This window comes from Hyperolius riggenbachi, chromosome 2, assembly GCF_040937935.1.
Source record: "Hyperolius riggenbachi isolate aHypRig1 chromosome 2, aHypRig1.pri, whole genome shotgun sequence".
Classification (NCBI taxonomy): Eukaryota; Metazoa; Chordata; class Amphibia; order Anura; family Hyperoliidae; genus Hyperolius; species Hyperolius riggenbachi.
The window spans coordinates 58738258-58752241 of record NC_090647.1 but is presented as its reverse complement, the minus strand read 5'-3'; the positions used below and the strand labels follow the sequence as shown (position 1 = coordinate 58752241).

At 45.0% G+C, this 13984-nt stretch overlaps 1 protein-coding gene across 1 annotated transcript in view; it reads right to left on the bottom strand.

Annotated features, from left to right (window-relative positions):
- AMOTL1 (angiomotin like 1) overlaps positions 1-13984 on the bottom strand; it is a 172486-nt gene that overhangs the window by 41585 nt on the left and 116917 nt on the right. The window contains 3 exon segments of the mRNA XM_068266833.1: positions 5236-5472; positions 5474-5540; positions 11252-12155. Coding sequence (XP_068122934.1) covers positions 5236-5472; positions 5474-5540; positions 11252-12155 — 1208 coding nt within the window.

The window sequence follows — 13984 nt, the reverse complement described above, 5'->3', positions numbered from 1 at the left end:
TGATTTAAAAAAAACAAAAAACTGCTGCGCTGCCCCCTGGCGGAATTTTTTATACCGCCAGGGGGGTTAAAAAACAAAACGCTAACCACTGACGCCTAACCTTAAATGACTCCCACTGCCCTTTCCCAGGAGACACTTTACCTATAAAAAAAAAAAAGCAAACAAACAAACCAACCAACCAACCAGATGCCTACCCTTAATCACCAACCCTCCCCCACCACAAAAAAAAAAGCAAAATATTGGGCGCTGCATACAGATCTCCGCCACAGGCACCCATAGTAATTCAGCTACAGGGGGGATTTGGGCGCAAGAGGTGCCCGGTAAAATATTGGGTACCAGGGCCGCCCACTATGCAAACTGCAGCTAAATATAGCAGAAGCTTGCATCAATGCATCTGCCATAACCCAAAGTCCCAAACCAGCTGCAATATCTACTCTACGGACCTTGTAAAAAATGAAAACAATTCCTTAAAAGGCCAAGAGTCACCCAGCAAGCTGGCTTTCCCATAACTCATAAGGTCAATAAATAAGCTCTAGCCGAGCTGTGTGAAGTTATTCTGAGCAGTGGCTGAAATCTCCCCTTCAGGAGTCCTCTGCTTGAGGCTTTCTGCTACAATTATCTTATCACTGCATGGCAGTCATTGCCAAGTCCAGTTCAAAGAGTAATGCTGGTGACAAGCCAAACTAAACAGGGAACGGGGCCACATCTGTAGCTCTCCGCATTGCAAGACATGCTTACACTTCACAGGGTGACCGCGCTGATTACAGGGGATCTGCACATGGGCCGTCCTCTGCTGTGCGGAGACTTGAGAACCGGTGTCACGACCCCTCAGGCAACGAGGAGCAGATGTTGCTGGTCTGAGTGGTAATATGATGGTGTGTGAAGGCTTTGTGCATAAAACAAAGGAAACGGTGAAAACATTCACTGTGATCTCAGCTCTGTAGGAAATATTCTGTGTTCAGCAGTGACATACACTGAAATCCAACATAGGCATTAGAGCAGGGGTGTTAAACTCAAATACAAAGTGAGCCAAAATTGACCACTGGGACCAAGTCGGGAGCCAACCTCAATGTCAAGTGGCCACCTCCCTCAGTTTAAAGTTCACTTGTGACTAATGGGATCCCCTCCCTCCCCTCTACAGTTCCCTGGTGTCCAGTGGCCCCCTCCTTCCCGTATACAGTTCCCTGGTGTCTAGTGCCCCCCTCCTTCCCGTATACAGTTCCCTGGTGTCTAGTGGCCCCCCTCCTTCCCGTATACAGTTCCCTGGTGTCCAGTGGCCCTCCTACCTCCCCTATACAGCTCCCTGCTGTTAGTGGTCCCAGGTGTCTAGTGGTTCCCCTCCCACCCCTAAATAGTTTCCCACTGTCTACTGGTCCTCCCCTAGCACCCCTAATCAGGTCCCTGGTGTCTAATGTCCCCATCCTTATACAGTTACCCGGTGTCTAGTGTTTTTCCTCCTCCCTACCCCATATAGCTTTCTTGGTGATCTAGGGCTTCGCCTACAATATAGCTTCCCTGGTGGTCCAGAGATGGCAAACCATAACGCAAAGTGGAGAAACTCCCACGGGCCTAATTCCTGCAAATCAAGAAATGCTAGGTTCCTCAACGTGTTTCATTCAAAGTCTAAGTTCTGAGGGAAGGACGATAATTGGAAAACAAAGCAGAAAACTCCACTGATGTTGCTTATGTTAAAAGAAAAAAAATATGAATGTGGATTTTGAGAGTAGCCAATCAATTTTCCCTGACAACATTGGCCATCTGGTGGTTGCCAGCTGGTCTCACATCTTAGGCCTTCACCTACTATGAGCAACTGTCATCTGCTATTTATTTGGGGCGCTAAAGGCAACGATTTAGGATTATCCAAATCACTAAAAGCAGGAATGGCCTTAGTGTAGTCTCTTTTTAACAAACATCTGGCTTGTGTCTATTTTACAACTATTATTTAGGAGAGGCCTTTGTAATGTGGCAAAACTTTCCGTCATGTAAGCCTTGTAAATACGGACTGAGAACATCAGATGCAGACTCTACTTACTTCTGAGAGTAGGATACATGGAGTTGCGGTGGTTTTCAATAGTAACAAGCTAACACAGTGCTAAGTCAAGATCTACTGTGGATACTACAAAGACTTTCGTAAACAATCTAGGATGACTTCTTCTGTACTCTAACCCCACCACCAATCCATCATGACCAAGACCTCATGCACTGGCTGATATCACAAGGTGGTTTCCATTCCACCATACTTATTGATGGCGACATGCTTCTAAGACCTCACACTTTTGGATTTGATACAGAAGCTCATCTAACTGAGATAACCTCAAAGGAATCATCTTCACTGGTGGAGCAACAGCAGGCTAGACAAGTATATAAGCCTAACATTTGTATAGCACTTTTCTCCTGTTAGACTCAAGAGCTGCAGCCACTAAGGGCGCATGCAAGGGGCCAACCTGCAGTGTTAGGACGTCTCATCTACTTACTGAATAGGTACTGACCCTAGCCAATGATTCGAACCCTGGTCTCCCTTGCCTAAGACAGAGCCCTTAACCAGTTCACAGGGAGAAAGTAAATTTATTTCGCCCATACGGCCAGAAATGTGTAGCATTTTTATGTTTGCAACCTCTGCAAATGTCTTTTCTTGCCTTCTTTCTCACCCATAGGTGTAAGGCCCAGTTCACATTGGCATTAAAAACAGTTAACGGAACTAAACAGACCGGAACCTAACAGGAAATCTGTTGGGATTGAGCGTGCTGTGTGGTGTAGAATTTCTGATCGGAAAGGTATCAAAAGGCTTAGCATATTAGGCCATACTTGACCTTTATATGCCTACTTTGTGGAATCGGTACAAAATCATCCGACTCCGCCTTGTCAGTTTATGAAACCACCAACTCCAGGTACCCAAAATTGCTCCAACTCCGACTCCTTAGTCTAATTTTTAAAAAGCGTATGGATTTGGTTCAAAAATCATCCAACTCCGACTCCTCAGTTTATTGAAACCCACCGACTCCAGGTACCCCAAATTGCTCCGTCTCCACAGCCCTGTTTAGAGTTTTAGCCAAAAGATGGTCATTGTAGTTAATGTCACAATTCAGCCTTCTACTATTCTTGGCGACAGGTTCTCTTCACTGATCTTCCAAGCTCAGCACTGTATAATGTTTTTTCCACAGGAAGTTTCTCCCCTGTTATCCTAATGTGTGGAAAGACCCTATAAAGTGGTTCTATGCACAGTTCATAGAGCATGAGCTCATGGATCTGCTATCTGAATGTAAATATTAATACAGAATACTCCATCTCGCTATAGACATTGGCCAAACCACAGCAGCAGTCATTTAGCACAGCCAGATAAAATATTGCCTTATATCAATTACATCATTTCGATACCCATCTGTAGATACAATATATACAGATTTCAGGAAAATACTCGGGACAGAGGCAGCTAAAGTACATCTGAACACGAACTTCCCCAAACCTCCTGCTAAACACTTAGCAATATCAGGCGACAGACACCCTGTACCAGTACTACCATCCCATTTGTATCTCCATACTGGTATCCAGAATTGTGCAGCCCTACCATATGGGGTCGGTAAATTTAAGCCCATCAAAACCTTAATGAAAAACAGATTCAGAACCATAGCCCCCCGTCTATATGCAGACCTCAATCTTTTCTACAAATATGCCCTGCAAAGCTGAAAACATGCTACAGGATGCCCTGCAAAGCCAGAGACATGCTACAGGATGCCCTGCAAAGCTTAAAACATGCTACTGGAGGCCCTGCAAAGCTAAAAACACTCTACTGGAGGCCCTGCAAAGCTAGAGACATGCTACAGGATGCCCTACAAAGCTAAAGACACACTACTGGAGGCCCTACAAAAGTTAGATACACCCAAGAGGAGGACCTGCAAAGCTGGAGACATGCTACAGGATGCCCTGCAAACCCAGAGACACGCTACTGGAGGTCATGCAAACCCAGAGACACGCTACTGGAGGTCATGCAAACCCAGAGACATGCTACTGGAGGTCATGCAAACCCAGAGACATGCTACTGGAGGCCAAGCAAACCCAGAGACATGCTACTGGAGGCCAAGCAAACCCAGAAACATGCTACTGGAGGCCCTGCAAACCCAGAGACACGCTACAGGATGCCATGCAAACCCAGATACATGCTACTGGAGGCCATGCAAACCCAGAGACACGCTACTGGATGCCCTGCAAACCCAGAGACACGCTACTGGAGGCCCTGCAAACCCAGAGACATGCTACTGGAGGCCCTGCAAACCCAGAGACACGCTACTGGAGGCCCTGCAAACCCAGAGACATGCTACTGGAGGCCCTGCAAATCCAGAGACACGCTACAGGATGCCATGCAAACCCAGATACATGCTACTGGAGGCCATGCAAACCCAGAGACACGCTACTGGATGCCCTGCAAACCCAGAGACACGCTACTGGAGGCCCTGCAAACCCAGAGACATGCTACTGGAGGCCCTGCAAACCCAGAGACACGCTACTGGAGGCCCTGCAAACCCAGAGACATGCTACTGGAGGCCCTGCAAACCCAGAGACACACTACTGGAGGCCCTGCAAACCCAGAGACACGCTACTGGAGGCCCTGCAAACCCAGAGACATGCTACTGGAGGCCCTGCAAATCCAGAGGCACGCTACAGGATGCCATGCAAACCGAGAAAAAAGCTACAGAAGCTAGAGACACGCAACTGGAGGCCCTGCAAAACTAAAAACACACTACTGGGGGACCTGCAAAGCCAGAGACACATTACAGAAGACCCTGCAAAGCCAGAGACACGCTACAGAGGGCCCTGCAAAGCCAGAGACACGCTACAGAGGCCCTGCAAAGCTGCTAGAAACACACTTTATGGAACCTTGCAAAGCTGAAACACACTATGTTGTTTCCCAATACAAGAGGCCCTACAAGTCTAGAGCCGTACTACACATGGTCCCACAAACTGGAGACGCTACACAGGGCCAGATACAGTGGAGGACACCTGGATGGCTGAGGCGTATTTCTGGCCCACACCTTCTCACTTTACCCCCTCGATTCTTGGCAGTACAAACTCAGAACCACTGACATACCCACTGGCAATATACATATTACTCATCTCAGCATATTTCCATAAAAAAAAGTTAAACCTCCTGGCACAGCCATAGTAAACATATTGTGCCTATCCTTCTGTACAGAAACAGGCCGGCATTACATACATCACTAACATCCACATCCAGGCAACGTACCTTTGAAGCTTGTCAGCTTTTTCAAAACAGCCGTCCAGTTGCCGTTGCAGGGTACTGTTCTCCTTGGTCAACATCTCCACCATCTGGTGAGCCCGCTCCACAATGGCGAAGGCCTCTGGCGGCAGCGGCTGGTTGGGCGATGGGGACGGGCACGGCGTCGGGCGGGATGGCATTCCCATAGGGAACAATGGCAGGGAGGTGGAATGCAAGGAGCTGCAGATGGAGGAGGTTTGGGGAGGACATGGGGCTGTGATGCTGCTGTGGTATGGAGGAGAACGGGTGCTGAGGCGGTTGCTGCCGGCTGCAAACAAGAACAGATACAGCTAGTATGTAAGATGCCAACGCCGGAGAAATTATATTTAGGCAATGCTGAATTGACAGATTACTAGTGTTTTGTTTTTTCTCTTTTAATTTACACTGACGCATTCACCAGCCACACCAATCTGTTCCTGCAATTAACTTTACAACTTCTGCAGTACCCATGTTGTGCTGTACTTGGCAAGATGTAGCGGACTTCTGCTGTGGTGGAAAAACGATGCCTTTGCAACTCGGTCTCTCCAGGAACGCAATTAGGCTGACTTGCATGAATTCGAAGTCAGAGAACTAACAGTGAATAAAGCCTAAAACTGAAATGTTTAAATTGACAAAATGTCACAGGCATAGTGTACCGAACTGCAATCAGAAAAAACTGGGTTTAATTTCGGCCTCTTAGAATTCTCAAGAAAGCCAATGTGGCCTAAAAAGTTTGGACATCCCATCACAGGAGAAAAAAAACTTCGGAGAAAAAGTGAATTGAATAGGGCCCAATATGTCTTTATACTACTAATGCAAAACACAAAAAGAGAAACTGTAACCAATAATTGAACTTCATCCCAATCAGTAGCTGATACCCCCTTTTCCACGAGAGATCTTTTCCTTTTTCACAAAACGGATCATCAGGGGGCTCTGTATGGCTGATACTGTGGTGACCCCCCCCCCCCCCCCCCCCCCCCCCACACACACACACACACACACACACACACAGTGGGATGTCAGGACCATGGCTCTGACATCACACTTTGGGAGCCTTATTGCATTGTGGGAAATAACAGCTGTTTCCAACAGCCAAAAAAGCAAGCAACATCTCCTTCCAGTGACATCTGCCATCAGTAAAAATGCTGCCATGTGATGTCAGAATGTAAATCAGGGAGAGGAAAGATTTTACAATGGGAAAACACTGACTAAATAATTTATACATAATTATTGTAAAAATGAAGCACTTTTTTTTATTACATTTACACTGGAGTTCCTCTTTAAAGGACATCCGGGGTGAAAATAGTCTAATGAGATAAACTATTGTATCCATCCTCCTTCTCCTAAAAATGACTTAAAGCGGTATCGTCACCATAAACATCAAATTTCAACAGCAACTGGTCTGAGTGTATTAAGTGATAAAGATGCTAATCCTGCATTCAAAACTTTCAAAACTTGTTCTGCTGTTATGATTTGGAGTTATCACATAGTAAGGAGCACTGGACCTTTATTAGTCGTGCCAAAGAATTGCATGCTGGGGGTTCTTTTTATTCATAATGTATTCCTCCTCTTTCCTTTATTTCCCTGCCAGCTGCTTATCTGAAACCTAATCCCCTACTAACTTGTGTTTACAAGCAAGGCTGAGGCGACTCAGCGATTGGAGGAGACAAGAAAAAAAGTAAAGGGCAGAAATGACATCACGAGTTAGCCTTAACTGTGGGCAAAAGACATGGCCCCCACCACTAACAGAATTCTCGCCATTTACTATATAACATTCACTGAAATCAAAACGTGGACAGTATAATACATGTGTTATGTAAGTAGATCAAGTATTTATCTACTTATATATGTGATTTTTTTCCCTGGCATAGAATGGCTGATCCTACTGCTTTAAGCTATCCCACAGTTTTATTTTAGATTTAAATATACTTTTTAAGTTTTTACTGTTTCATGGCCTCTTAATGACAACTTCATTGAAGTATGCCAGAGCTAAAAATCTATGAACTATTAACTCTTTATCTCTTTCCTTCTCTCTGAAGCCATTCTCTGCCAGGAAAGTGTTTTATGGCTGTAATTCCTTATTAGTGAGTGTTACGCTATAGTCTGACGCGGACAGAAACTGTCACTTGCTACCTGATTTGTAACTCTTTCAGGCAGAGAATGAAAAAAAGGAACACAGCAAAGTAATTTGTGTGCTTGGCACTGTACATACACATGTCTATCTCATGTCACATGTCACCTCAGATGTCCTAGTCCTTCCCTTCAACTGCCTGTCCCCAAAAACGGTCCCACATCCAGACCGTGTTTATGTACCAGGGTGTATCAATGATCCCTGCCGCACGCTCCCGTTTCTACCGCCAATCGCGCCGCTGCAGGCCTTTCACTCTGCTGAATGTATGATGGCAGAGCTCTCTCAGCCAACCAAGAGCTGATTTCATTGGCTCCTGACCACATGATCATTGTGAGCCAATCACATTGGCTCACATCGATGACAAGGTCAGTGAAATCTGTTAATGAAATGAGCAAGGGGGATACAGCTACTGGAGCACGGTAGCAGCGGGTCAGCGCAGCGTGACGTCGACAAGCGCAGTTTATTCAAAGCAGCAGTCTCTGGTCCTTGAAGGGAACCTGAAGCAATGAAAATTATTTAAAATAAACACATGACGTAGCTGCAAATAAATATTACATACTAACCTCACCATCAGTTCCTCTCAGAGGCTCACCATTTTCTTCTTACAGTGATCCCCTTCCAGTTCTGACAATGTTTTGTCAGAACTAAAATATACCAGTTGCTGTCAGTTATATATCAGCAACTGTCAGTTACAGCTGAATGTGCAAAGTAATGTCCAGGTTTCCCTATGGCTCAAGTGGGTGATATTACAGTTTAACAGTGTGCTGACCGGGAAGCCATTTTTAAAATGTCGGACGGAGAAATCCATTGATCACAGTGGAGAAATGGGACGCAGGAGAGGAGAAAGAGATTGAGGAGTAGACTACACAGGAGTTAAGTATGACCTATGTTGGGTTATTTTTACTTTTTATTTTCAGTTCAGGTTCTTTTTAAGGGGCCAAAGACTGCTGGTACAGAAGGGGTTAAAAAATAAAATAAATTTGCTGATTGGGCACGGCAGTCACATGGCCCATGCTGCTGTGTTTGGTAGTTCTGACTGGCAGGCTTCCACTGTAAGGAGAGGTGGGATTACTAGAAAGGTCACACAGGTCTAGAGTAATAGCAGCCCAAGGGGCAGCTGAACTTGGAGGAGGGGTGGCTGCAAATGAAAGAAGAACGCAAATGCTTAGCCTCAAAATAGAATTGGAGAGCTTCTGCCCAAGAGAGATGAACATGACAGAGGGGGGGGGGTTGTTCATGGATGTTACATGTGGAAGAGGGGGCTATATATGGAACAGGAAAAGCGCTTCTGTACATGCAAGTTGTGCAACAAGAAGGTTGGCCTATGGGGCAGAGGAAGTACACACCCCCTCATCCTTCTATCTCACTCTTCACCTCAATAGGAGGGGAGTGGCAGTCTAGCTGCATCCCTAGCGAGGATGTCACGCCTTCCCTTCCCAGAATGCATTGCTGCTGCAGTCATCTGAGAAAGATAGGGGAACTGTCAAAGCTGCAGAGCTCAGGTTATGTGACCATGCTTTTTGGTCTAGTCACTCGTATTGAACTTTGCCAGCTTGACGTCACACAGATGCAATTGTTTTTCTGAATTGAAACACATGTGGTTAGCATTAGGGAGCTCACTTCTGTGTGTTGTAATTGAATTAAGCTGTGCGCCGGGAACTCTGGGAGTGTAATCGGATTAAAAAGAAAAACAAAAAAAAATAGTGTGATTTATTCTTTCCAACAAGGCCTTGTTCAGCCCTGCATAAATATAGATGCATGAATGATAAATATAAACCGCTTGAATCATATCTCGCCTTTTCCTTTCTTTCTCAGGGCCGCAGCTATGAAACACTCCCACGCTTCTGCCAGCTCTCCTCTGGGCTAATAAATGAGCTTTCTTCTACTCTCTCTCATAATTTCCTAGCAGAGAGTTATGTGCCGGGGAACAGAGCCTGAGAAAGGGGAAGAGTCATTATTCACTCAGGGGAAAAACAACTCTAGGGCCGTCCACTATACTCATCCTGCTGCCATTCTGAATAAGAGAAAACCTGCAGTGACAGAAAACTATGGAGGCAGCCATCTTTATTCCCTTGCCTGACTCTCATGCTGAACCTACCCCTGTAATGGTTTCTGAGGGATGGAAGGTCTCACTTACCCAATTTAAAAAACTGTATACAATGCCAATCAGCAGCAGCTAAAGCAAGTACAATTCTGGGATATAAGAAATAGGAAATAATATCTCAAGATGCTAGTATACTACTCCCTCTGTATAAATCACTTGTGAGGCCAATTAAATACAGTTTTGGACATCGCACTATAGGAAGGGCATTGACCTTGTACAATAGGTACAAAGAAGGGCAACTAAAACAATCAGGGGAGGTGAAAGGTCTCACCAAGAAAGGTTGGACAAACTGGGTTTATTTAGCTTGAAAAAAAAACACAGCTAAGGGGTGACCTGATTAACATGTATAAATACAACAGAGGGTACTACAGAAGCTTGGCAGATGAGATTTTTGTCCCTAGACTTGTACAGAGGACAATGGGGAATGATCTGCCTATGGAGGAAAAAAGGTTTTGCCATCTATTTAGGAAGGGGCTCTTTCAGGAAGTAGTTATGACAAATTCTATATCTGTACTTAAAAGATACCCGAAGTGACATGTGACATGATGAGATAGACATGTATATGTACAGTGCCAAGCACACAAATAACTATGCTGTGTTCCTTTTTTTCTTTATCTGCCTGAAACAGTTAAATATCAGGTATGTAAGTAGCTGACTCAGTCCTGACTCAGACAGGAAGGGACTACAGTGTGACCCACACGGATAAGAAATTCCGACTATAAAACACTTTCCTAGCAGAAAATGGCTTCTGAGAGCAAGAAAGAGGTAAAAAAGGGGAATTTCTTATCCGTGAGGGTCACACTGTAGTCACTTCCTGTCTGAGTCAGGACTGAGTCAGCCACTTACATATCTGATATTTAACTCTTTCAGGCAAAGAAAGAAAAAAAGGAACACAGCCTAGTTATTTGTGTGCTAGGCACTGTACATACACATGTCTATCTCATCATGTCACATGTCACTTCGGGTATCCTTTAAGTGCAAGGAAAGCATCCAATCCTCCTTTAAGGACAACTGCAGCTATACTTATATACTCCCAGTAGGTGATACTGGGATTTTATCTGACTACCTGGAGTTAGGAAGGAATTTTTTTCCCATTAAAAGGTGATTTGGCCCAAGCTTTGTTAGCCACGACCTAACAGAGCAACGGAGGGAGGAAAATACATGGTGGACAGAATCTGTGGACGAAGATCAACCTATTCCGGACCGACGCAGTGGCAATCTGTGTCCTGATGGTGCCTGTGCGGCTCTGACAGGATGCAGATTTCATCTATTTGCCGCCACTCACGCCTTCTGCGCCAATGTTCCGCCACTGCACCCACTCCCTCTGCTGTCTCAGTGACAGCAGAGCTTCTGGCTCCTGACCCTGTGATTACTGTGAGCCAATCACAGTGATGACAGGGCTAAATGGGAAACGGCCAGCTCTTGTCCTTAAAGGGTACCCAAGGTGACATGTGACAAAAGGGTACCCGAGGTGATGTGACATGATGAGATAGACATGTGTATGTACAGTGCCTAGCACACAAATAACTATGCTGTGTTCCTATTTTTCTTTCTCTGCCTGAAAGATTTAAATATCAGGTATGTAAGTGGCTGACTCAGTCCTGACTCAGACAGGAAGTGACTACAGTGTGACCATCACTGATAAGAAGTTCCAACAATAAACTACTTTCCTAGCAGAAAATGGCTTCTAAGAGCAGGAAAGAGATAAAAAAAGGGTCAAGCACTATACATTCCTCTTCATTACACAAACTGAGAATAGTAATACCTGTTGATGTGATATTCCGGAGGTGGTGGATAGCGGAGGACAGAAACCTCAGGTCTAGTTGGGTGGGAGCCAGGATACGTTTTTATCACTTCATGGACCATTGGATGTTGCTGTTCATTATAAAAATGCCCTTGATCCTGAATTATTTTCACAGGAGTTTGAGCCTGTTTAATGGCTCTATGAGGATAGTCTGGAGGGGGCCCCCTTTGTTCCATTCCTTTTCCTAAACTCGGAGCAGGAGATGGGGCACCATTCTTTAGTCCTTTAATACTACCAGTGGTAGAAGCGTGCTGTTTGACTCCATTTCTCTCTAGTGACAACATTATTCTCTCACTTAGAGAGCGAACATGACCTTGCTTGAGTTCTTTAAGTGCTTCATCTTGATGGGCCTGTCCACTGTTGGCCCGGTTTACAGTAGCCCGGCCTTCCGTTTTGGATTTGTGGTTAGCCACCACACCTGCAACATAAAATCCATGGCCAATAGGTGTTGGCTGGCATCTATAAAACTGAGATTGAGCCTTGGCTTCCTCGTAGGTAGGAAGTTCCTCATTGTTTTGCTGGGGCTGAGAGGTCCTTAGTGTTTTCTCCATCACAGTGCTGTCCACCTGATGTTCTTGCCCCTGTGGTTCTTGCCTGGCTGACTGGCTGACCATTTGTGGGTCTTCCTGATTGAGGTTCTCAGTAGAGGAAAGAGAGTTGGCCGTCACGTTGGTTGGTCCGGTAGTCCCTGTGGCCTGATGCTGTATAGCAAGGAGGTTCATATTCTCATTGGGGTCGCCATATCTCAGCTGCTCTTGGATCAGTCTATGAAGTACATTTCCTGTAGCCACATCTTCAGAACCTCGCATTTCCACCTCCGATATCCTGAGAAAATCCTGAGGTAGGAAGTTCGACGTTTGTTCTTCTGGAAAACAGGGTGATAAAGAATTATTATTACTGGATCTTACAAAAGGTGCCATTATCTTCATATTGTAAAAACATAGATACATTTATATAAGGTTTTAGGATTACATGTCTTCCTGATAGAAGGTGAGGGGGTAAGTTTTAAAGGTGAGAAGGATATGGAGGCTGCCATATTTATTTCCTTGTAAACAATTCCAGTTGACTGGCAGCCCTGTTGTTCTGGCATAAGTAGTGTCGGAGTCAAAACCCTGGAACAAGCATATGGTTAATCTAGTAAACCCTGAGTAATCTGAGAGTACCTGATCTTCTGCATGCTTGTCCAGGGTCCATAGCTAAATGTTTTACAGGCAGAGGATCAGGAGGGCTGCCAGGCAAATGGTATTGTTTCAAAAGAAATACATATGGCAGCCTCCATATCCCTCTCACCTCAGGTTCCCTATAAAATCTTGCAGAGTTTAGGATTACTTTAGGTTATTGGTGAGGAGGACAAGTTATTGGATTAGGTTGGGGTTAATGATAAACTGAATTGTGGGTTATAGCTAGGTATTTTTTCAATCGGTATTAGTTAGAATTCCCCTTAGCTGAAAGGTTACACATTTGATGGAAGAGGGTTAAAGTGTACCTGAGACCAAAAAGGTCTCAAGTTTTATACTTACCTGGAGCTTCCTCCAGCCCCCTTGAGGCCACTCGGCCCTTCGCTGTCTCAGGTTTCCTTAAAGGGTGTGTGAAATGTCAAAAAGGTAGGGCCACCATGTTTTAGGGGTAATAGTCTAGAAAGGGTTACACAAGTATAAGGCTGGCAGAACCACCTCCTCACACTCACGTATACAAGATTTCTCACGTGCCTCATCCCTCCTCTGTAATCTTCTTCCAAAACACATCCAAGCCTTTGAAATCTTTAAGCGATCCCTAAAAACTAAATTTTTCGAGAAACATACACCAACATGGGCCATTACCCTTCAAACCTTGGCCAATCGATTCTCCTCGCAAGGTCTTGGCGTTCTCATCCTTTTGGGTATTAAAATTTGCTATACACTTTGTTCATCATCTATAGAGTCCCCCGTTTTCTAGTGGGCCACCTCCCTCCCCATACCCTGGTGATCTGGGGTTTCTCCCCAAATATAACTTCCCTGGTGGTCTAGAGTGGGTCAAACATAATGCAAAGAGGGAAAATCACTTGCGGGCCAAAACTGATGGCTCTGCAGGCCAGAGTTTGATATGTATACAGATTATCTGCAGCATCGTAGCTGCAGGTTGTGCACAAAAATGTTTATCTCACAGCAGGACAGGATCAGCTCTGTGCACACTGGTTGCTGCCACCTCCTTAAAGTGGACCTGAACTCTTGCACAGGACACAAGGAAAACATAACAGAAATGCACCCTGTATGTATGTAAAGAGTTTAGCCTGTGTAATTCCCCCTCATTTGTATCTAATCAATAGTTGTAATTTGATCTCCCCCCTGTCACATGACTGCCTATGGCAGATAAGCCCATTTGAAAGTACAGGCTGTAAACAATATGTCTGCTTCCATGAATCAGGAAGTAGAAACTGTGCAGATTTATTTTAGGATTTGTATCAGCTGTAACAAAGAAATGTTTTTTGTTTAAAGGCTATTCTGCTGTTGTGTAGCTTTTAGAGCAGAGAGGAGTTCTGAATTCAGGTTCACTTTAAGGGAAATCGAGGTGAGAGGGATATGGAGGCTGCCATATTTGTTTCCTGTTAAATAATGAGCATTGCCTGGCTGCTCTGCTGATCCTCCTCCTCTAATACTTTAAGCCAAAGGTCCCCAACCACCGGGCCGCGGCCCAATACCGGACCGCGGAACGTTT